Source organism: Bos indicus, chromosome 7 (assembly GCF_029378745.1).
Source record: "Bos indicus isolate NIAB-ARS_2022 breed Sahiwal x Tharparkar chromosome 7, NIAB-ARS_B.indTharparkar_mat_pri_1.0, whole genome shotgun sequence".
Taxonomy (NCBI): domain Eukaryota; kingdom Metazoa; phylum Chordata; class Mammalia; order Artiodactyla; family Bovidae; genus Bos; species Bos indicus.
The window spans coordinates 50,273,668-50,295,794 of NC_091766.1; the positions used below are offsets into that span (position 1 = coordinate 50,273,668).

The 22,127-nt window shown below is 40.9% G+C and overlaps 1 protein-coding gene and 1 non-coding gene across 12 annotated transcripts in view; both read left to right on the top strand.

Annotated features, from left to right (window-relative positions):
* The first annotated feature begins 1,562 nt into the window (after positions 1-1,562).
* The window catches only part of MATR3 (matrin 3), a 39,195-nt gene continuing 18,630 nt past the window's right edge, over positions 1,563-22,127 (top strand). For 4 of the 11 annotated variants that reach the window (XM_019965006.2, XM_019965012.2, XM_070792052.1 and 1 more), the window contains exon 1: positions 13,700-13,856. Coding sequence is in view for 3 of the 11 variants with exons in the window: in XM_070792053.1 (XP_070648154.1) it covers positions 14,040-14,087 (48 nt within the window). In the remaining 8 variants the exon portion in view is untranslated. Of the gene's footprint in view, positions 1,659-2,861; positions 2,901-4,324; positions 4,411-5,158; positions 5,240-13,699; positions 13,857-13,949; positions 14,088-22,127 lie in introns of those variants that run through there. The other 7 variants (XM_019965005.2, XM_019965014.2, XM_070792055.1 and 4 more) reach the window with 6 other exon arrangements.
* Positions 4,892-5,091, top strand: LOC139184276 (small nucleolar RNA SNORA74). Its single transcript, XR_011567866.1, has one exon. It is a non-coding gene; the product is annotated as a small nucleolar RNA SNORA74 (small nucleolar RNA).

The following is a 22,127-nucleotide window of genomic DNA, read 5'->3' on the forward strand; positions in this document are numbered from 1 at the left end:
TCTCTCTATTCCCAATTACTTCCTGTCTCTGCTCTGAAACCACACATGCACACTTTCACACAAACTTCATCTTTCCTTTTCATGAATCCTCAGGGTAGCTGTGCCTTCTCCATTTTGTGTGTATGGAAAGGAAGAAAGCAAAATACATGAGATGCCAATGCAATACAGAGCTCCTTTAGGAGAGCTCTGCAGGACGATTACCCACCCAATCGGCCCAGTTTGGTGTAGCTCTCATAACCATCCTTTATGTTTGCTGTAGCTCTCATAACCATCCTTTATGAACACACTATGATAGCTGGATGTGGGCACTGATTAGGGCAGCAGTCTTCAGCCACATTCCTATTTAACTGCAAAGCACATCTCCTGCCTACCAGCCCAGCACTGATCATATGATGTTTTTAAATACTGTATTTATGTAAGCCTTTTTCCTACCATAGACTGTGTCCAACTCCATCCAAACTGGGGAGGGTTTGTGTTTGCCACTTCAGGGCTCTCTATCCTTAGAGCCTGAAATTTTTTCCTGGAATCAATGTAGGACTCTGGGCTTTCTCAGCAGAGGTCTGGGAGGATTGGGTTTATAGGAAGCACATTTTTTTCCCCATTATGAAATACCTGAGGAAATAGATAATAAGACATGCTGGCAGATGACAAGGACTTTGGCTACTCCCAAGGGTTCACCTGACAAAGGTGCCAGGTGCAACAGATGGGCCGAGCCAACCAGATGCTGGGGACTGGGGGCAGGGAGATGCCAGGAACAAAGTGGCTTTAGAATTTGGAAAATTATAGAATGGATTTAGGAAGTACTGCTACTGGACCTTGCCTTTCTTATCCTCAGCTTCACCAAAATGTTCAGTGGGAGAGAATCATAGTGACTTCAAGTAGTGAGGGGAGGATTAGTGTTCAAAAGAAATGCTGATAACCTGGTGGGCAACCCGTCCAGACCAAAGATGTGGCCTCTTTGGCTGACTGTGCCACGGTGGAAGGCAAGTTTGGCAGAGAAAGCCAGTACTCTTTAGCCGCTGCAGCTCAGTTAAAAATCCCACTGCAGGGCCCCAGGGATGTGGTCCCGCAGGTTAGGTTGTAGGAGCGACTAGCATAAACAATCCGGGCGAAAACCTCCTGGAGAGATCCCAAAAACCAAGGTGACCTGTGTGCGTGGGCGATCCGTTGGCTGAGTGACAGAAATGCTGAAGAAAGCCAGGAAGAGGATCTGCGTGGGAGGTGGAAAAAGCGTGGGCTGAGCTTGCAGCAACCAAAAGGCGCCACACACGTGTGCGAGGAACCCGCGGCGCTCGGTGTGGGCTGACAGGAAGCACCGCCCCACTAGGACACATCAAGTTTTCTCTTAAGCAGTTTCAAACCCAGCGCGCTTTCCACGTGTAAGTACAAATGAGATGGGTGTCAAATAACCATAGCGCTTGTTCGGATTTCTATCTTTTCTCTTCTTGGGTCTAGCTCCTGTGTAGAGCATGCCCACCTCTACCACAGCTCTCCCATTTTCCTAACGCTTTCCTGGGCGGGGTTTCTGGGCCCCGCCCACCGAGGGCCCGCCCAGTAGCCGCCCCGGGGCGGGGCTCCCCTCGGCTCCCGACTGCCCTTTTCCCCTGCGGTCTCTGCCCCGGCTGCTGTGTCTCTACCGAGCTCCGGACACGTGCAGGGTGAGTAAGGGCAAAGTGGGGAGAAGCCTTGGAGGTTTACCAGCTAGGGGCGAGAGACAGTGGTTTGGAGGCTTCTTCCGAGGCACGGGACGAAACTGGGGCTCGTTCCCTAGTGACCCCAGGTTTGGAGGGCATCTTGAAGAAATGCTGAGGGATCGTACGCCTAGAGTCACCCCCTGTTTTCTACCATCCCTGCTGTCCCTGGAGAGTTGCCGGGAGTCGGTCTCGGGGAGCCTTGGTCCCAGGCACCAGGGCCAGGGACTTGGGAAGGTTCGTGAGGAACACGTGGTCGGGTGGAGCTCCGTCAGTCCGTTCAACCCCAGCGCGGAAAGGGACAAGCTATTTTTAGATTCGTTTTTAGACCTGGACAATGAGCCCTCTATTCTCCTTTTCCTCTAATTGTTTGGAAACGTTTTGGAGTGAAATTAGAGGAAGGCTGGGGAAAAGTATTGTCTTAGATACTCTCACCTTATACAAACAAGGTAAATTGTAAGTGTGAATGGGTAGGAATGTTTATTAACATTTTTGCAAACATTTTGGTTATTGTTTTCAACCAGTAGTTGGGGTCGTTGGCAAGAATAGCAACCTAACTGTCGCTAGTTTCTTTAACATCCCTTACTGCATCCAGTTATTTTTTAAAATGCTGCTTTTATGGTTCAAGAGATCACATAATTGAGGCCCTTCTCAATCTGGTTTCAACCAGCCTTTCCAATTTTTAGTGCCCATTGCCTTCCAAGGGTAAGTTCCCCTTCTGCTCACCAGTATTCATCATCTCTTTGCTTAGAGTAAGTTCCTGATAATAGCAAATGTTTAGTGCCCAGTCTATAGCAGATACTATCTTATGCACTTAATTTATATTCCATTTAAACCTCCCGAACACCTGGTGTACAACACCCCCATTCTACAAATGAGACAGGTACAGAGGTTAAGTTATTTGCCCACTGTCACTTGGCTGTTAAGTGACAGCCAAGCTTCCTGATACTTGTTGATGAGACCATTAATTTGCTACTGTTGAACTGCTGTGGTATGCAAGTAAGAATGACAACAATAAAGCTAACCAAGGGAAAGCTGTTAGTTCTTGACTATTGTTTCTGTGGTTCAGGCCTCACTAAGTTAAGGGAGTTTTGAGGGTAGGGGTCTTGAACGCCTCACAAGTGTTCACTAACTGTTGGCTGTCTCTAACCTGGAGTGCTTTGATTGCAGAGCATCCAGCCGTGAACTTTCAAGCAGATGCAGCCCCAGGTAAGTGCAGCTCCATTAACCTACCTTTGGCCCCAGCTGTAGGCAGCTGCCTAGGTTTCCGTGTACCTAGGCAAGTGTTACACTGCTGGGAGAACAGCAGCTGATAGCTGGTTGGCATTCTGGGCCTGGTTCATGCCTACTCTGTTATTAACTATACCAGGATGCCAGCATAGTTGTTTTTCCATTGAGGTTAAATCTGCAAGCGTGTGCCTTTGCAGGGAGAAACCTAACGTGGAGAATGGTTCTGGTCTGACAGGTTTGACTAGAATGAAGTTCTTTGAATCATACCTTGGAAACAGAAGAAACAGAGGGATATATAAATAGAGAGAACAAGTTGAGGTGTTTTTTTGTTGTTGTTTTTTTTTTGAGTCTACCGAGTGCTCAAACGGGGCCATGGGATTTTTGCAGATTTCACTGAAATCAAAGTTCATAGCTCCCACTCCTCTACCAACACAGAGCTACTAAGGATAATCCCTTTGTAGAAAGATTTTATAACTCTAGTTACTTGTGAGAATGCCATACCTTACAAGGAATGTGGATGTGAATTTGCTTTAAAATGATGAGCATTCTTTATCTCATTAATAGAATATAAAAATAGCAATTAATTGAGGGGCTCCAAATACTAGGCCTAGCTACAGCAGTACTAATTTCTGCTTCAGGTTGACAGATTTCTACTTTTTGTTGGTATCTTCCCTTGTGGCTCAGCTGGTAAAGAATCCACCCGCAATGCGGGAGACCTGGGTTCAATCCCAGGGTTGCAAAGATCCCCTGGAGAAGGCAAAGGGTACCCACTCCAGTATTCTGGCCTGGAGAATTCCATGGACTGTATAGATCATGGGGTTGCAAAGAGTTGGACACGACCGAGTGACTTTCACTTTACTGATTTTCAGGAGTAAGCAGAGTTATTGCTTCTTTTGGAGCAGTAATTGAGTCCCCTTTGTAGTGATTTTGTTTTGGAATGCTAATTTTCTGAGAAGAGATGCTTCTCAGTTCTAGGCAAGAGTGATGCTGGAGATTATCCAATGGGGCAGACTTAGTTGTTGCTTTCAGTGAAAAGTAACATCTTAGTTTCTACAGAAGGACTTGAGGATGTTGGGAGGCAGAGGTGTTATTTGTCAAAGCTAGTTTTGTTCTATCAATTGGCTTTCCCTTAAAAGAATTCTCTTAGCTAAACGTTGGGTGCTTTGTGTGAATACCTCAGATGTTCATTGTGAATAGCCTTTTACATATGGGTCCATAATACAAGTGATAATCTAGAGAGTTTTAGTGGTAACAGGCAAGAAAAAAAGGCAAGTAATGGGAAATAATTGCTGAGGATATAAAAATTTGGTAAATCATAAATGGCAGACAGCATTGTTTCCATCTCTACCGAAAAGCAGCCTCAGAAGCTAGGATGTTGAACACTGAAATCTTTTTCTTTTTAGGATGACTCAAAAGTAGGGCATCCTTGGCCCTCCTGAAGAGATGAAATTAGCGGCACGTGGACCATCTATCTGTATGGCGTTATCAGGTAAATGTCCTTACTCATTCTGATGCTGACCATGTGCCAGGCCTGTTAGTTGGAGCCCATCAGAAAACAACTGGAAGGCAGAAACAATTGTATTTGTGCCTAACAAATTCAGCCTCTGGGCAGAAAAAGGCTGAATAGGATTTTGGTGGTTATGGTCTGAAGGTTTTTGAGATAATCTGAATCATTACATCTGAGAAAACTGAGGGGAGATTGTAAATTTCATGACGGAAAGTATAGTGTATCTTACCTTGTTCACAGATCCCAATCCCTAGATCCCAAGCACAGTGCCCAGCACATGGCAAGAACTCTCAGTGTTGGATAAAATGACTGACGGCATGGGAAAGGGTTTCCTGTTTCCTGTTTGTTTCAAGGTTTTGACAGCAGGGTCTGCAATCAGTGCTTCCAGGCCTCTGTTTTGCAGTCAATGTTCAATTCATGGGGATACCTTCTGAAATAAGTAAGAAAACTGTTTCAGGAATCATCCAGCAGTTGTCAGCTATCCAGGCTAGCGTGATGCCTCAGATGGTGTTACACTGTTGGAAGAGCAAGCACTGCCTTTATTGAGGTCTGACTTCAGCACTGTTTTGGTGTTGTGGCTGAGTACCTCTGGGCAGTGTTTTGCACCTCTGAGAGTGGAGTAACTCCTCCTGTGGAGTTGGTCCTAGTCTGGGTGCAAACAGTTTTTTTCTATTAGAAAAAGACCCTGCCTTATGGACAGCCTGTCATTTGTTTCCTCTTTGAATCCTAGATGCCTTTGCCTGAGTGAGAAACCTTCCTCCATTGGGACCCCAGAGGTCTGATGGCCCTTTGTGACATCCAAATAAGTAATGTATGTAGTCCTTTTGTCCTGAAGGTCCAGGAACATCTTTTGTTCTAATACTTGGTCTTTGAATCTGGTTCCTGACAGTGAGCTCCTAAATCCCTTAGAACTTCCTGGGTGATAGTAAAGTCTTTGTTCTAATGGGACTGGAATTTTTACACACACTCATATGATACACATTCATTCTCCAGAGAGGGGAGAGGGGTTGGAAATGATCATGATGAAGCCTCCATAAAAATTCCATTAGTATAGGGTTCAGAGAACTTTCAGGTTAGCTAACAACACATTGAAGTGCTGGGAGAGTGATGCCCCTTCCTACATACCTTCTCTTATGCATCTCTTCTATCCGGATGTTCATTTGTACCCTTTATCATATCCTTTTGCAGTAAACCAGTAAACAGTAAACTGTTTTCCTGAGCTCTTTTGAGCCCATCTAGCAAAAATGAGTCAAACCCAAGGAGAAGGTTGTGGCAATCTCTGACTTACAGCCTTTCTGTCAGAAGCACAGGTTAACAACCTGGACTTGGGTTTGGCATCTGAAGTGGAGGAGGGGCAGTCTTGTGGGACTGTGCCCTTAGCCTCTGAGATCTGAAGTTATTTCTAGGTGTAGATGGTGTCTTAATTGAGTTACATTGCAGGACACCCAACTGCTGACAAGACCCACACATCTGGTGTCAAAAATACTGAGAGTATGGCCAGAGTTTGAGACTGAAGGAAAAACAGGATGAAGCACGAGGTTTTCTTAAAAGGTAGAAATACTTAACATTCAAAAAAACTGTGGTGAGAACTAGAATTTTAGAGGAGAATGCTTAAAGTCTAAGACTTGAGAATTCCCTGGCAGTCCAGTGGTTAGGACTCTGTGCTTCTACTGCTGGGGGCTTGGCTTTGATCCCTGCTCAGGGAATTAAGGTGCAGAACAGCTAAAAATAAGTAAACCCAAGACTTAAACTAAGTCTTCATATTCTAGAGCTCTGCTGCATAGTACATGTGGATTTAAAATTGACAAAATCCATTTCTGCATCTCAGTACTTAGTGACTGCCTATTGGAGAGCTCAGAAGACATTTCCACCAATACAGAAAGTTATATTATATGCTGCTGTTCTAGAGCAGGGGCTGGCAAACTTCATGTAAAGAGGCTGATAATATTTTAGGTTTGTGTACCATATAAACTTTTTATCTGTTGCAGCTACTCAACTCTGCAGTTGCAGTATACAAGCAGCCATAGATAATATGTCAACAAATGAGCACTACTGTGCTCCAATACAACTTAATTTAGGAACACTGAAATAAAAATTTCATAAACTTTTCAGTGAAGGAAAATAATTTCCTTCAACCCTTCTAAGCTTGAGGGCCTTTCAAAAACAGATGGCAGGCCAGAATTACCAACCCCTGTCTTGGGGAATGAAATTCAGGCCTTGGGAGTTTACAGCTCATTAGCAACAGATTTAGGGCCAGTACCAACATGTGTCCGTGAAAAATTAGATGTTATCAATACCTTTGCCTTAAACAAGCTTTTACCATATAGTATTAAACTCTTCAGCTTTTAGAGTACTGGGGTGACTTTAGTAAATTATCCAGTAATAGGGTAGTCCTTATTTCTTATGTTTGGGGTTTGTTGTATGTGCTTTTTTGAATGAGTTACTTATAAATGGTTCTTTTTTTTAAATGTACACCTAAGGAAGAGTTCCTAAGAAAGAACAGCAGTGTTTGGTTTCCAGCAGAACCTGATCACAAACCCATCCTAGTAGTGAAGTAGAAATGGTCCCTAAGGAAAGAGGAAATTTTTATATGTCAACAGTAGCCAGAAGAAAGATAAATATCATATTCTAATGCATATATATGGAATCTAGAAAAATGGTACTGAAGAACTTATTTACAGGGCAGCAGTGGAGAAACAGACATAGAGAACAGACTTATGGACACAGGGAGAGGGGAGGAGAGGGTGAGAAGTATGGAAAGAGTAACAGGGAAACTTACATTACCATATTTAAGATAGCCAATGGGAATTTGCTGTATGGCTCAGGAAACTCAAACTGGGTTCTGTATCAACCTAGAGGAGTGGGATGGGGAGGGAGATGGGAGGGAGGCTCAAGAGGGAGGAGATATATGTATACCTATGACTGATTCATGTTGAAGTTTGAAAGAAAACATTCTTTCAAAACAAAGTTCTGTAAAGCAATTATCCTTCAGTTAAAACCTAGCTTTGAATTAAAAAAATAATATCATAAAAACAAACCAAAAAAGAATAGCCAGGAAAAAAAAATCCAGGTTTTAAAATCTGGAATCTCAAGTTATTAGAATATAGATGGCTTTCCTGGGCATGGTAAAGCTACCCAGGTGCAGGGAGAGGCCCCTGTGTTGCTACTTGAAAAAGGAAAATTCATTTGGTGTTTATGCCTGTATTCAGTACCCCCAGAGGTTTCAGTGGCTTAATCATGCACATTAAAATAATTTAATGGGATTTCCTACTTGATAAGTGAAGTTAATTAGTCACCTACTACTCCCTGTTGGCTTGAGTTTTTTTTTTTTCCTGGTAAGTCTAAGATGAAGTAACACATTTCAGCTTTAAATCCATGCCTTCTCTTTCTCCATCACCCTTTTCCCATGCTGCAATGAAAACTGAAATTGAACTGGCAGATATTGGCCTGTAAATATCCAAGCTGCCACCTCCTGCCATAGCTAGCAATTAGTAAACACAAGTGCCCCTTGAGCTGCTCAAGTTCAGGACCTATACCATATTAAGAAAGGAAAATTAAAGCAGTATGAGTAGAGGGCCCCAAATATTGAGTCTGTCACCTGTCAATGATTTATTTCCTTTCATTCAAGGTTGGAAAAAACTATCAGTGAGCTTTTGCAATGAAAGTTTGAATTACATTTCAAATTTTAATCAGGAAAACAAAACCCCAGAGAAATAAATTCTGCAGGCCCCAAAGAGACACAAAAAGGTGGCATAGGGCCTAGGAATTCACACTAAGGAAGACAACCTGGTTAGAGCAACTAATTAAGAACCTAAAAGAGTGACAATGGCTCCTCTGAATCTTTTTGCTTAATTAGGGCTTTATGAACAGCTCCAGTTAATAGACCTGTCAATATTCTCTTGGAAAACAATTTCACTGAATTAACAATTCAACTCTAATATTTACAATGTCTGTTTAGCAACACCTTGCTCTTTACAGTTATTTAGGAACACTTAATGAGCCCACTTGCTAGGTCATAGATTTGTCAATTTAGGATCCTAAGGCCTGGTTCAAAGGAGCCCCTGTTACTTTGGCTCTTCCTATTCTCCATTACAAGCCCTTTTGGGTGTAAGAACATTTTATACTGCTTTTTAAGGGTAACTTGACTACCTGGGAAGAGGTGATAAAATGGACCTTGAAATTTATTTCATTTTAGAATAGTTGTAGATTTACAGAAAAGCTATAAAGATAGTACAAAGAAATCCCATGTACCCTGCACCTAGTTTCTCCTGTTAGTAACATATTAGTATAGTACATTTGTTATTAATTGACTAAAGTTCATGCTTTATTCATATTTCCTTATTTTTCACCTAATGTCCTTTATCTGTTCCAGCATCCCATTGAGGATATTATATTTAGTCATCATGTCTCTTTAGGCTTCTCTTGGCTGTGACAGCTTCTTAGACTTCCTTGATCTTCTGACCATTTTTTTATTGTTTTTTTTTAATACTGAGTTGTTTGAGCTGTTTGTATGTTTTACAAACTAAGCTCTTGTCCATAGCATCATTTGCAAATATCTTCTTCCATTCTGTAGGTTGTTTTTAATACTCAAAATGCCTTAGTTATGGCCTTTATTCTCTTTCATTTAGAATAGTGGTCGAGCCTGTTGTCTTTTATAGTAGATGCTGTAGTCCCCAAATGACTGATTATTTTTACCTTATGAGCTCACAGTAGAGGATGGAATTTTGTATCAGCTGGTGGGAGAAGGGAGGAGCCAAGCCCAGGCCCTAGTGTAGGCCCAACTTCAATGAGTTGAAGAAAAGTAGACAAATCCCCAAGGTACACAGCCTGTGAATTAGATAGAACCTGGACTTCATCAGAATGGCAGATGGTAGAACTCTAGATGAGAACTCCAGGAGCTAATGGTTACGATATACTGGCCACTCCAGGAGAGTTTTCTGTGCTGCCCCTATTCCAATGGCACTATAATTTCTTGCCCCTGTATAGTAGAGCCCAATCATGATCTGTTCATCCAGGGAACTCTTCATATTTAGTTTCTTGGGGCCCTAACCTCCCTTTTACTTGTACATATAATATATCCAGGGCTGAGGAAGTGATAATAACCTATGCTATTTGCTCATCTTGTCAGAAGACTAGTTATTTAACTCATACCCTTTTTATGGTTTTACAGCTTTTATTAACTGAACGCTATGCTAGCCATTGGTGATATGTGATGAACACAACACGGTCATGTTTACCACCTTCAGATTTCTTTCTGACCACGTTGGTTTCTTTCAGTCCTTTTGTATCTAGGTCTCTGTATATGCTGTTTCCCTTTCTGATTCCATCTTCCATTTCCACTTTGTATACTTTTATATCTCAGCTCAGATAGCACCTTCCCTGACTGAGCACCCATTTTATGTGTCATTGTGCTGTATTCAACCACAGAGCTAGATAGCCAGGTGCCATGTTAACAGTCCTTTGAAAAGGTATTATTCACCAGTTTTTAAATGTTTATCTTACTCACATATAGCCAAGCAGCCTCAATTATACCAATAGCTGACTAAAGAGCTTCAACTGGTAAATATTATTATCAGTGTGTCATTATGTACCCAATATAGAGTAAGGTCGTAAGTGTATCCTACTTTTTAATACCCTGGTAAGTAAGGATAACAAGAATGCTGGTTTTGTTAAATTTTGAAACAAATCATGGAAACAAATATGTCAGTTTCCAAATCATTTGCTAGTGGACTCTATAAAGATATAACATGTATGTGTGTTAGTCGCTCAGTTGTGTCCGACCTTGGAACCCCACAGACTGAAGCCTACCAGGCTTCGCTGTCCATGGGATTCTCCAGGGAAGAATACTGGAGTGGATTGCTGTTCCCTTCTCCAGAGGATCTTTCCGACCCAAGGATCAAACCCGCATCTCCTGCACTGCAGGCAGACTCTTTACCATTTGAGCTACAGGGAAGTCCTGAAGATGTAACAGTGCCTAACTATTTGAAATCCTTAAAACACACATGGTTGATGGTGGTTGCCTTTAAGGGAATAGCAGTTGGGGAAAACTTCTGCGTGTGCTTTGAATTTTATTATATGTATTCCTTATTCAAAAACTCCCCCCAATTTTTAAATTTATTTTTGGCTGTGTTGCATGGCTTGCGGTATCTGCCTGACCAGGGATCAAACCCAGGACCCCTGCAGTGGAAGCATGGAATTCGCTAACTACTGGACCACCAGGAAATTCCCCAAAATTTTAAGCCCATTTCCCTTCCCTTTCAACTGCTAAAAGAGCTGCTGGTTAACAATTTTCTGTTTTTTAAATAGCCTAAAGGTTTGAAATGACCTGCTGCTGCTTAGTTGCTTCAGTCATGTCCAACTCTGTGCAGCCCTAGGGACTGTAGCCCACCAGGCTCCTCTGTCCATGGAATTCTCCAGGCAAGAGTACTGGAGTGGGTTGCCCCATTACCTTCTCCAGGGGATCTTCTCAACCCAGGGATTGAACCCTCGTCACCTGCATTGCAATCAGATTCTTCACCACTGAGCCACCAGGGAAGCCCCTCCAGGGCATTTTATCTATTTAAAAAGTAGATGGTGAACTGCCAGGAGACCACAGCCTTGCTGAAGGCAGTCCAATATAATGCTCAAACAGGCAAGCTTCTTAATCTCTTATGTAAAATAAAAGTAAAGGTACTTTACTCTTAAAATTATATTATCAGCTGCTTAGTGATTGTGTGGTGTGAAAATATATGTCCTCAACCAATATGACTCCTCTGCTCAAAACTTTAGAAAGATTAGCTTTATGGAGATTGTATCCTGGTGTTTAAAGTTTTATTCCAAACTTGTCACTTAGACCTTTCAAAGTCTCAGCAGAAATTCTTGCTTTGTAGCCTCTGTCATCACTGGTATACCACGCCCACTCCTAAGAAACCCAAATGTGAATAGAACTCTTGATCCATCTCTTCTCATAGCCAGGCCCATCTTGAGGCCAGCCTCCTTGTCCAGTCTTCATCAGACTGGGATTCTCAAAAGCTGATAATCTGTCTTATCCATCATTGTATGTGTGCATGCGTGCTAAGCTGCTTCAGTCATGTCTGACTCTTTGCAACCCTGTGGACTGTAGCCTGCTGGGCTCCTCTGTCCATGGGATTCTCCAGGCAAGGATACTGGAATGGGCTGCCATGCCCTTCTCCAGGGAATTTTCCCGACCCAGGGATCGAACCACCCATCATGAAATAGACATTTGACGACTGAAATCTTGTATTACCTTTGGTTTCCAGTGTGTCTTTTTGCTGTTGACCTACTAAGCAGATCCTCAATAAATAATTACTCAACTGAAAAAGTTTGCCTTTCCTTTGAACAATCACCAAATTGCATTAATAGTCTGTACAAAAGCATGGTATGTATATATCTGAAATAAGCATGCATTCATACTTCTGAATCCAGAAAAGCAGAGCTGCTTTCATCTAAGATCTGGGGAGAACATAAAGTGAAGTCTTAGCCAAAATCAGTTGGAATCAAAGACTCATAGAGTAGACGTGAAGGAGGACCCAATATTCACTGAACAAATTTCATTCCAAAGTTAACAATGTAGTAGCCTTAGGGATGCCCCAGTTCTTGATGTATTCTACCAAATGCCTTCTCAAAGCCTGTAGAAAATCATGCAACATAATGGAGATGTGGGAGTACAGTTCCACTCTTCACAATGGCTATTTAAAATTTTTCCTTTGTGTAACTCTAGCCCTTTCCATAGATGGCTTAGTCACAGAAAACTTAAGTCACCTGACTAATTCCTAATGAAAATTCAGCACCATCCTCTCCATACCTATTACAAGAAAGAGATGTCTCCTCCAGAACTCATCCTTTGAGTAATGTCCAATATGAATCTTTCCTTCTGTTGCTGCCTTTCCCAACCAATCCTTTCCTAATTTAACTCTTCTGCAAACATTTTAATGGCCCAAAATTCTCCTGTAGTAAATCAAATCTTCCCCAACCCTGATTTCTTTTCATAGCCAGTTATTCCACATTTGGTAGTTTGTTTTACACTTTTCACATACTAAGCACCTCCCATCTGACATCCTCTCCCACTGAACTGGAAGTCCCTGTTGCCAAAGCTTTTGTAGATGTTTTTAGTCCTAGGCTTGACCTCTTGGTAGCATTAGGCCCTGTTGATCGTTGAGTCCTTTGAGTACATTGGCTGTCAAGGCAGTACAATTTCTGTGGCTTCCCCTCTACTTTTTTCCCTCATCAACATGGTCTCTTGCCATTTAACTACCAGATTAGTTTCTCAAGGCTTGGTCCTAAGGTTTCTCTTTTTACCATAGGTTTACCTAAGGTTTCTCTCTTAATCTCCAGTTCATCTAACTCTCCTTCATTTATATTAACTTGAATTTGCCACTAACCCACACCCTTTTCTCCTGAGATCAAGGTCAAATATAACTCCTTTGAAGCTGATGCCAAACTGAAGCCTTACTGCCCCCACCTCCCATTCTCAATAGCACTGCTGACAGTTGTCATTCTTACATTGTACTTCTCCATCTTCCATATCCAAGCAAGTCTTGCTCTTTGTCCTAAATGATTTCAAAAATTTTATACAGGTTTGCTGTTCATTTTTGCCCTGTCCAGTATCTTCACAGTGGACCCAGAATGGTTCAGCATACTCAAGATTTAAAATTTTTGAGGGCTATTAATCTGACTTGTATTCACTAACTTACCTCAGACGTCAGATGCCTGCCTGTCCCTCTGCATTTAAACTTCAAACCCCAGGGAAGTGGCCCTTTTCTCCATCCTTATCTATACAATTTCTCAGGATTTTCACATGTGCTATATTTCTTTGCTCATGGGGTACTTGAAGAGTGTTCTACATTCAAATTCACCAAATGGCGGCGGCGGTCTTTTCAGTGGAATGGGTTTTCGCTATCTTCCTCAATGACCCGCATAAAATTTCTGAAATTAAAACCACTCAAAATAGTATCTATCTCCACTTCTGCCCCGAACTGCCACTTCTCCGCAGTTTATCAGAAAATACCAGAGAGGGTCGAAGCCAGGGAATCCTGCGACGCACTTCTAACGCATACCTTATTTAAATTTTGCACCAAGCAGTATGGAAGAGTCAGGGGGAAAAAATCCTTTGTGGGGAGTGGGACTCGAACTCTATAAGCTATGGCGCTCCATTTCCCGCCCATAGGCGAGCTACAAGATCAGAGAACAACGATCGCAGCTGAGGGCGCGAGCGGCGTGCGCGCGCTGGGCCGGGGGAGGGGCCTGGCGCGCGCAGAAATAGGACCCGAGGTGGGTTGGGGCGAGTTCTCGCGAGAGTGGGTTGGTTCTTGGGCTGCTGCCTCTGCTGCCACCTCTTACCAGCGCCGTTGCTGCGGGGGATTGTGGGAGCCACCGCGTCCCGCTCGCTTGGAGAGGTACCTCTCGTTTTCCCTCTCCCTTTCTTCAAGGTAGGCGTGAAGCGGGTAAGAATCGGGGTGGGGTGGCCGGGGGCTCTCGGCGTCCGCCGGGAGGAGGCAGCGACAGCAACAGGGGCCGCGGGGAGCCGGCGGCGCGCCTTTCTTGCTCGCTCCCGTTCGCCTGCTCTGCCTCCCTCCGCGCTGCGTATGTGAGCCGCCTGATCGGCGGCCGCCATGTTAGGAGCTCAGTGGCGGCGCAACCAGCCTTCTCGGGTGGCGGAGGTGAGCGGTCCCGTAGGGAGACACGCGGCCAGCCAAGGGCCCAGAGTGCGGAGGCAGAGTCGGGGCTCGCCGAGGGCAGCTGATCGGCCGAGCTTCCTGCGTTCCGGGCTGTCTGTGGGCGGGGGCGGGACGACGAGCCCGTTACACGCGGGCTGCTGCTCTGAGGGAAAGGGAGGAGCGCTCGAGGCCTGAGGGACCGACTAACCATGAGGGGGTTGGCCTGCCGTTTGGGGAGGATAGTTAAGCTAAAACCAGCCCCAGATATATTTGCCTTCCCCCCCCCCCCCTTTTGCGCCTGAAAACGTTCCCCAAAATGGAGGATTCCGTAGACTCCGAAAAGCTTAGCCGTTTGAGCAGCGTTTCTTGGTGTCGCGGCCTTCGCTGCTTTCCTCGCCCATCGCTTCATAGCGCCCCCTAATACTCCCCTGTCCCCCGCCCACACACAGGCGCGCGCGGTTTTAGCCGGGCCTCAGAAACAATTCCCCCCTCCCCCCGCCATCGCGTAAAAATGGCCGAAAAATTAAACGTTAACGCTTGTTCATCGTGTTGCGTCGTGGATAAAGCCTTCTGCGGTACGCTGCGAAGGAGATTTGTTCTTGTTTAGAGAGTCACCTCACATTCCTTTCCTCTATATTAAAATACTATCAGTCTAAGCTTCTCTAGAGAGGATGGTGTGGTGTGGGGACCTTCCGGTTTCCAGACAAAGGGTTTATAGTAGCCTGGTGTAGTCGCGGCTTCGTTGTTCTTTTCATCGCCGGCGCTGTGCCACGTTCTGTGTTATACAAAGACTTTTCCCATATACAGTGGAGTAGTATTTCCTAGGTATTTATCCTGCTCTGTGGCGCTATTCTGTGTAATAGTCCTATTGGATCAGTTACGGTTTTCCAGCCAGATATTTCTAGAACGGTTATGGCGATTCCAAAATTCTAGTCTTTCACGAGCGCTGTAAAGTGTGCGAGTTGTTGATTTCCCAGGCCGTAGTGATGAGATTTTGCATTGATGCTGCGTTCTGCTCGATGAACAGAGCTTAGTTTAAGATTTTTAGATAGTCGACGAAACATTTTTCTCCCAGGTAGATTTAAACAGTTGTACTCTGCGGGCAAAAATTATATTTCAGGCTATTTTCATACGTGTTCAAAATTACCTTTTAAAAACGAAACGACTCGATCTTCGGAGTCTAGCGACATAATTGTTTAACATTAGTATTGTTTTGGAAATCAAGAATTCGGATCTCTTAGCTGTGTGTAAGTGGAGTTGCTTTTATGTAACATTTTGAACTAATTCGAAAGTATTTAATTACCCTTGACCTAAACATTCTGTATGTTAAAGAAGTCTTTAAACATACTTATTTTACTAATGGTTTTACGGAAGTGTAAACGCCAAATATTATTACAAGTCAGAGATATATAAAGACATTAACAACTGAAGAATGCAAAGAAAAAAATCTTCCTTGATTTTAGAAATAACAAGTAGCTCAAATTCCCAATTTTATAGAAAGAATTTTGAGTCCAAGGAAGTGCTTGTTATGTAGGTAACCAATGGCAATGAAGCCAGTGTGTTTAGAACGCTTACATTTTGATTAGATATTTGATTCAGGCTCTGCCTGTTACAATAAATAGGCTTAAAATGGAAGAACTACGCTTATAGGAATTTATCCTGTAAATAAGGGAATAGTGTGTCAAAAGTATGTGTATGTAAATGTTAATGTTGGTTACTAAGCATATTAAAAATCCAAAGGATTCAACATTTGGAGATCTGCTAATTATAGTGTGGCCATCAAGTGATAATCTATACAGCTATTTAGAAGTATTTAAGGAAATGGCAACCCACTCTAGTGTTCTTGCCTGGAGAATCCCAGGGACAGGGTAGGGGGGGCGGGCATCCTGGTGGGCTGCCGTCTATGGGGTCGCACAGAGTCGGACACGACTGAAGTGACTCAGCAGCAGCAGATGGGAAAATTATAGTGGAATATAGTTCTAATTGGGGAGAAAGTAATAAAACTCTGCTGATACCAAATTTGATGACTTTTGTTTTTTGAAGGAACGTGTAAATAAGCGTAAAAAATATCCCTGAGTGTCGGCTTTATGGGTCATTTGTATTTCCTTTTTTCTTGAAATTTCCACAAGACGTTACACTTAATTTTGTAATGAAAAAACTGAAACATTTTTTGTAAATGCCAAAACTGCTGAGAAGGCGATGGCACCCCACTCCAGTACTCTTGCCTGGCCCATGGACAGAGGAGCCTGGTGGGCTGCAGTCCATGGGGTCGCTGGGGGTCAGACACGACTGAGTGACTTCACTTTGACTTTTCACATTGGGGAAGGAAATGGCAACCCACTCCAGTGTTCTTGCCTGGAGAATCCCAGGGACGGGTGAGCCTGGTGAGCTGCCGTCTCTGGGGTTGCACAGAGTCGGACACGACTGAAGCAACTTAGCAGCAGCAGCAGCACTGCTGAAAAGACATTTTGTTTTTTTAGAATCTCACCTCTGTTTAAGGGAAATTGAGATGAAAATGAGCCAACTTCTTGAAATCTGAAGTGCAGTTTTCAAATGTGACAAAAAGAAGTGCTTGTGTAAGATATTCTTGTTATTAGGTGTAGGCACATAGGAATCTGAAGGCATTCTCACATAAAATTAATATTGATAGGACTAATAATTATGAACTGCAGCCATTAGCTGTTTATAAATGATCGAAATCAAAGAATTAATTGGACAGTGGTTTGATAAGTGGTGTTCTTAGCAAATCTTCTAGTTAAAAGTCTGTGTTTTGTTTTTATATACTTCTTTATTTTGTAACCTGATGATATTTGTCATGTCATTTTCTTTCTCTATTTCCTTGCTTCACTCTGGAATTTATCTCCTCCCCAGCCTCAGTTTATTAACCTTCAGGGTATGGTGTAATACTAAGCATTTCCTTAATTGAGTCATGTGAAGACGAGTGAGTTTTACTATCAAGTTTAACAATTTGCTATTTTGAAACTCTTGCTAGACCCACATTAAATGAGATGTTAGAGAATATTATGAAGAGTAAATTTCTCTTTTTACAGAAATAAAAATGTATTATTTTAATGTAAAAAAAAAAAAAAGAATTGCATTGAAATTGTCCCACACTGTGGCAATAGGGTCTCAGTATACCTGATTGACTGAAGGTTTGGGGTGGACATTGCCAAATGCATGGTTAGTGAGGTGGAAGGGTTGTGGGCAGTGTAGTTTTGCAGTTTTATATATACGGTTTTTCCAAGGTTAACACCGTCCATGAAATTGCTTTAATTTAAAATTCGTTAACTATGTAGTGGGTCTTCTCATTGGACCATTAGGTTAAGGGTTCTGAACTATTTGATAAAAGGTTTTTAAATAGAAAAACTGTTTTGGTGTGGATAGTAAAAGGTAGAGCATAGAAGCCCAGTGGATTGAGAGAACTGTGACTATGAAGCCTTTTAAAGTACTTTAGCTTTTGGTTTGTTGCAGATCATATTGACTATAAGCTACAATAGAAGTTATATGATGAAGTGCTGTGTTCTCTCTCCTGACCTGAATATAATTTATTAGGTGGCACGTCTGAATGGATGCAGTATCTTTGATGTGTTGCAACCTCGATGTGATTGATTTTCCCAGTTGTAGGTCAAGCCCTAATATCTATCTAAAAAAAGGCTCAGGAGTTTCTGACATTGAAATTGATATGAAGTAGCAATTGAAACTTAGGTGTAAATTTTTGATTTAAAAATTTTAAGAGTTATTTTAAATTTTTGATTTTAAACTATTCCAGAACTTAAAGCTAATTGATATAAAAACTTGCTCTTTTTCTGGAAAGTTTTTTAAATGACAAATCTCTGCCTTTCTTTTATAGAGTACCAATAGCCTGTGGTTATTGGTGCCTGTCTTAAGGCAGAAACAGGTTAATAGAACAAAGAGGGTTGCCATGGTCCGGGGGTGGGATCATAGGTCTTCCCAGTTGTTGACATTGGAATAGCTGCTGGATAAGAAGAGCGAAGAGGAGGAAAATGTCTATAGAAGATGTCATGGTGAGCAGTAAATGCAAGTTGGAAAGGACTCTATTGATAATAGAATCTCAGTAGGATCTTTGATTTGTAGTAGTGTTAGTCGCTCAGTCATGTCCGACTCTTGGCAGCCCCATGGACTACAGAATCTTCTGTCCATGGGATTCTCCTGGCAAGAATACTGGAGTGGATTGCCATTACCTTCTCCAGGGGATCTTCCCAACCCAGGGATCGAACCCAGGTCTCCTGCATTGCTACAGATTCTTTACTGTCTGAGCTACAGGGAAGATCCACTGATTTGTAGTATCATTGGTTGTTAATGAAATAGATAATTTTCTGGTCTTTAAAGGTGATCTGCACATTTTTTTCCCTCTGGAAATTACTAGGATATTAAACATCTCTCTTTGGTACAGTCACCGATAGGAGAAGAGCTTTTATAGCATATGTGAAAGTGTTTGAACACCTGACTCACAGCAGTTGGGAAAGGAACAGTAATAGCAAAGAAATACAAACGTGTACTTAAAACATTCTCACTGTGAAAAGGTGTGAAGCAATAAAACAATTTTAATGCTTAACTGTGTATCCTTGTGTGGGTTATGATATCCTTGAGAACCACAGTGGAGGAGGGAATTTTATACTGAAGCATCAGGAGACCAAGAAATACTCATAACAGCATTCTTGGTAATGACAGGAAATGAGAAACAGTCTAAATGTTCATCTTCTGAAAAACAGATAAGTGTGTATGCCATAATGGTATCTATATAACAGTGAAAATGTAGTTTTAATTCATGTGTAAATCAGTTTTAAACAAGAGCAATATATATTAAGCCCATTTGTGTAAAATTAAGAAAAGTAAAATTAACACTGAAAAGATATGTCTGTTAAGTGGTAGGACTTAAAAACAAGAGACTCCATAAGGGAAGGAAGAATCATTGGAAATAAGTATCTAAGGTTTTATTGATGTTGTTTCTGACCTTTGGCATTTATATACACTGATTTGTAAAATACATGATGTGAAGGGGGGTGTTGGACCTTAAGAGAATTCCTAGTATTAAATGGAGAAAGGAGAGACACATTCTAGCTAATAATTATGTTTGAACAAGTAGTAAGCAGTCTGTATAATGGCTCATAAAATGAACTTTTTCTTAAGGTGTTGGCATGTGCCAGAAAATAGGTTTAGAGGAGAAGGATGCAACCAATATGAAGGGCATTGAAAACCATACTGAGGACTTCATGTGGTAAATAGTAGGGAGCAGTATGTTTTTGAATAGAGTAGAATGATTAGTGATGTTTTAGGTTTGTAGTCTTTTAAAGCTGACTTCTGACTTGGTAACAACCTTCAGGTTTTAAATCTGGCTTTGAATAGAATTGAATGAGATTATAGTTGATACATGAAATAGTCCAGTACAAGTGAAAAAGGTGTTTATGTCTCTGGGTCAGTCCTTTTACTTCTAGTTTGTTTTCTCATTGGTTGTGAGGATCAGAGTGCATAAAGTAGATGATTACTGTGGTGCTTACAATATGCCAGGCCCTGTGAAATGGATGTTATTTTTATTCTCATTTTACATATGAGGGAATAAACCCAGATGTTAAGTAATTTGCCCAGGTTCATGCAGCTATTCTGTAGAAGAGCTGGTTTTCAAATCCAGGCATTTGGGCTCTAAAAAAATCCCAATTTATATCAAATCAAAGAGTTGTACAGATGTTTGCGGAAACCAGGAGAGCAGATCATGAAGCAGAGGGGAATATCATAAGGGTGCAGAATGGTGCCTTGAGGAAAACCACAGACTTGCTTTTAAATAGAGAGTTAGCCAAGTTAGTGTCATAGGTCAGATCAAGAGTCAAAATTGTCAGTTAAATGGAGTAACTTTCTTTCCTGTAGTATGAATTTACTTAAAGTCACTAGGGAAAAAACTTAGAAGAAAAATATTTTAAGTCTGAATAATAGGAATCTTTTCTGTGGATTACCATGAAGATTTTTTAGCAACTGAATCTGTTGTTAACCTAAGGATTAAGAAGTGGGTTAGAAGTTTAATCCAGATCAGTAATATATATGAATTGACACCAATAGTTTTAAAGCACTTCAGAATATTTTTTTTTTCAGCCTTCTTGGGCACTGCACTTTTTAGGGTTTTTTTGTTGTGTGGTGAGGCACATTGGTGTATACAAAGTTAATAGAGCTGGATAAGCAACAGGAAATAATAGCTGTTATCTTCCATTATCTTACAATGGAGTGTAATATGCAAAAATACTGAATCCTATGTTGTACACCTGAAGCTCATATAGTATTATAAATCAGTTATACTTCAGTTAAAAAAAAAAAAAAACCTTAAATGAAATACAATTTATAAAATATAGTAGAAAAAGATACAGTGATATAAACTAACATTAAGATGAAAATTTATTTAATACTCTAAAATGGAAGCCATGTTGAAGTTATTTATAAAGCCATTATAAGGTTAATAAGTGAGGAAATTTAAGGAATATTTACTTCAATTGAAGTACTCTGTACTTCAGTTGGAGATTGATTAGTTAAGTACTTCTTTAAATTAGTGAACTATCCCTGCCATCTGTTAGTGACATGATTAGGACATTTTTTATGCGTTTGTATTGTTGGTTGCCGTGTATATTTGGCATATTTTCACATGAAAAAGTTAAATCACAAAGGTGTTTGACCTTGATAGAGATGGGAAAATCTCAAAATTTCTTTCACCCATTTGTGTTACAATTCAGAAGCTGTTTTCTAGCTGTTGTATGTTAACTTTTTATGTGAGATTAAAAGGTTATTATGTCAACGTGTGGATATTTCTTTCCTACGTATCTCTACATGCCTTTATGATTATACTATCTTAAAATCGGTTGTTTTTTAAAAGTAACTTATTTCACACAGTCAAAAAGTATAAAGATCCATATGGTGGTATTAGATACCTTTAAAACATAGTGTTTTTAACTTCAGACGCTGAAGGTTTCTTCTATGTCATCTTTTAAAGAACTGAAGTATGCTTATGTTCATTTTACTTCCTGCTAAGTAATCCTCTGAAATAATATATAATAGACTAATAGATAATCTTTATTTTACACAGGAAATTTGGATACAGAACACTGTTTTCTCCATTAACTTTGTGTGTGTTTAGCTTTCATTTGTTTTCTAAAATGTTTTAGTATTCCATTTCTTCTAATTATTGAAGAAGATAAAGGGTATCAGGTTTATGGAATATGGGGGTTGAATATTATTAACCGAAGCTTATTTCTTAACCATACATATTTGTTCAGATGTTGAATGTGAAGCTAACATCTTTAATAGAATTTATATCATGAACTTTGTTCACTGAGAATTTGAATATCAGAGTATAGTTAAATGGCATTTGTGAAGCCTTAGTTGTTTCTTAATGTTTTCTGATGGGAGAGGGTGGAGGCACTTTTTTTTTGGAAGTGAAAGATTCTGTATTGTATAAAGTTAAATGAGTAAATTGGGTTTTAACATTACATTTTAGATGAGTTATCTCAAAGGAACTATTTTCAAACTTTATTAATCTCTATGAAAACGCAGCTTTATGCAGAAAAAAAACATGGAGTAGAAGAAGCTAATTTTTTTTTTCTAATCACTTTAGTAACTTGGTAAACTTCTCAGTATTGTGATGGTTTCATAGGCAGTAGGTCTGACTTAGAGCCTTTAAAGTGCTTTGTTCATCTTATGTTCATTGACCAAAGATAAGATACTAAAGGAACTTTTTAATAAATGTTCTTACATCAGTGCTATCTTGTCGAATTTTTCTTAATTTCTTTGTTCTAATAGAAAATTTTTAAGAAATTTGTTAAATTCAAAAATTTGACTTTTTCAGTACTGCTACTCTCATATCTTTGTGTGGGACTGAAGTTGAATCTGAGTCACAAAAATATTAAAGTTATTCTTAAATTACAAGTTGTCATGGGATTTACATGGTTGTCTTTCTCTTTTTCTTAGTTTTTCTGACATCCATTTTCTGTTTTGTCTTAAGGTTATCACCTTTTACCTTTACTTCTCTTAACCTTTCCTTTTTGC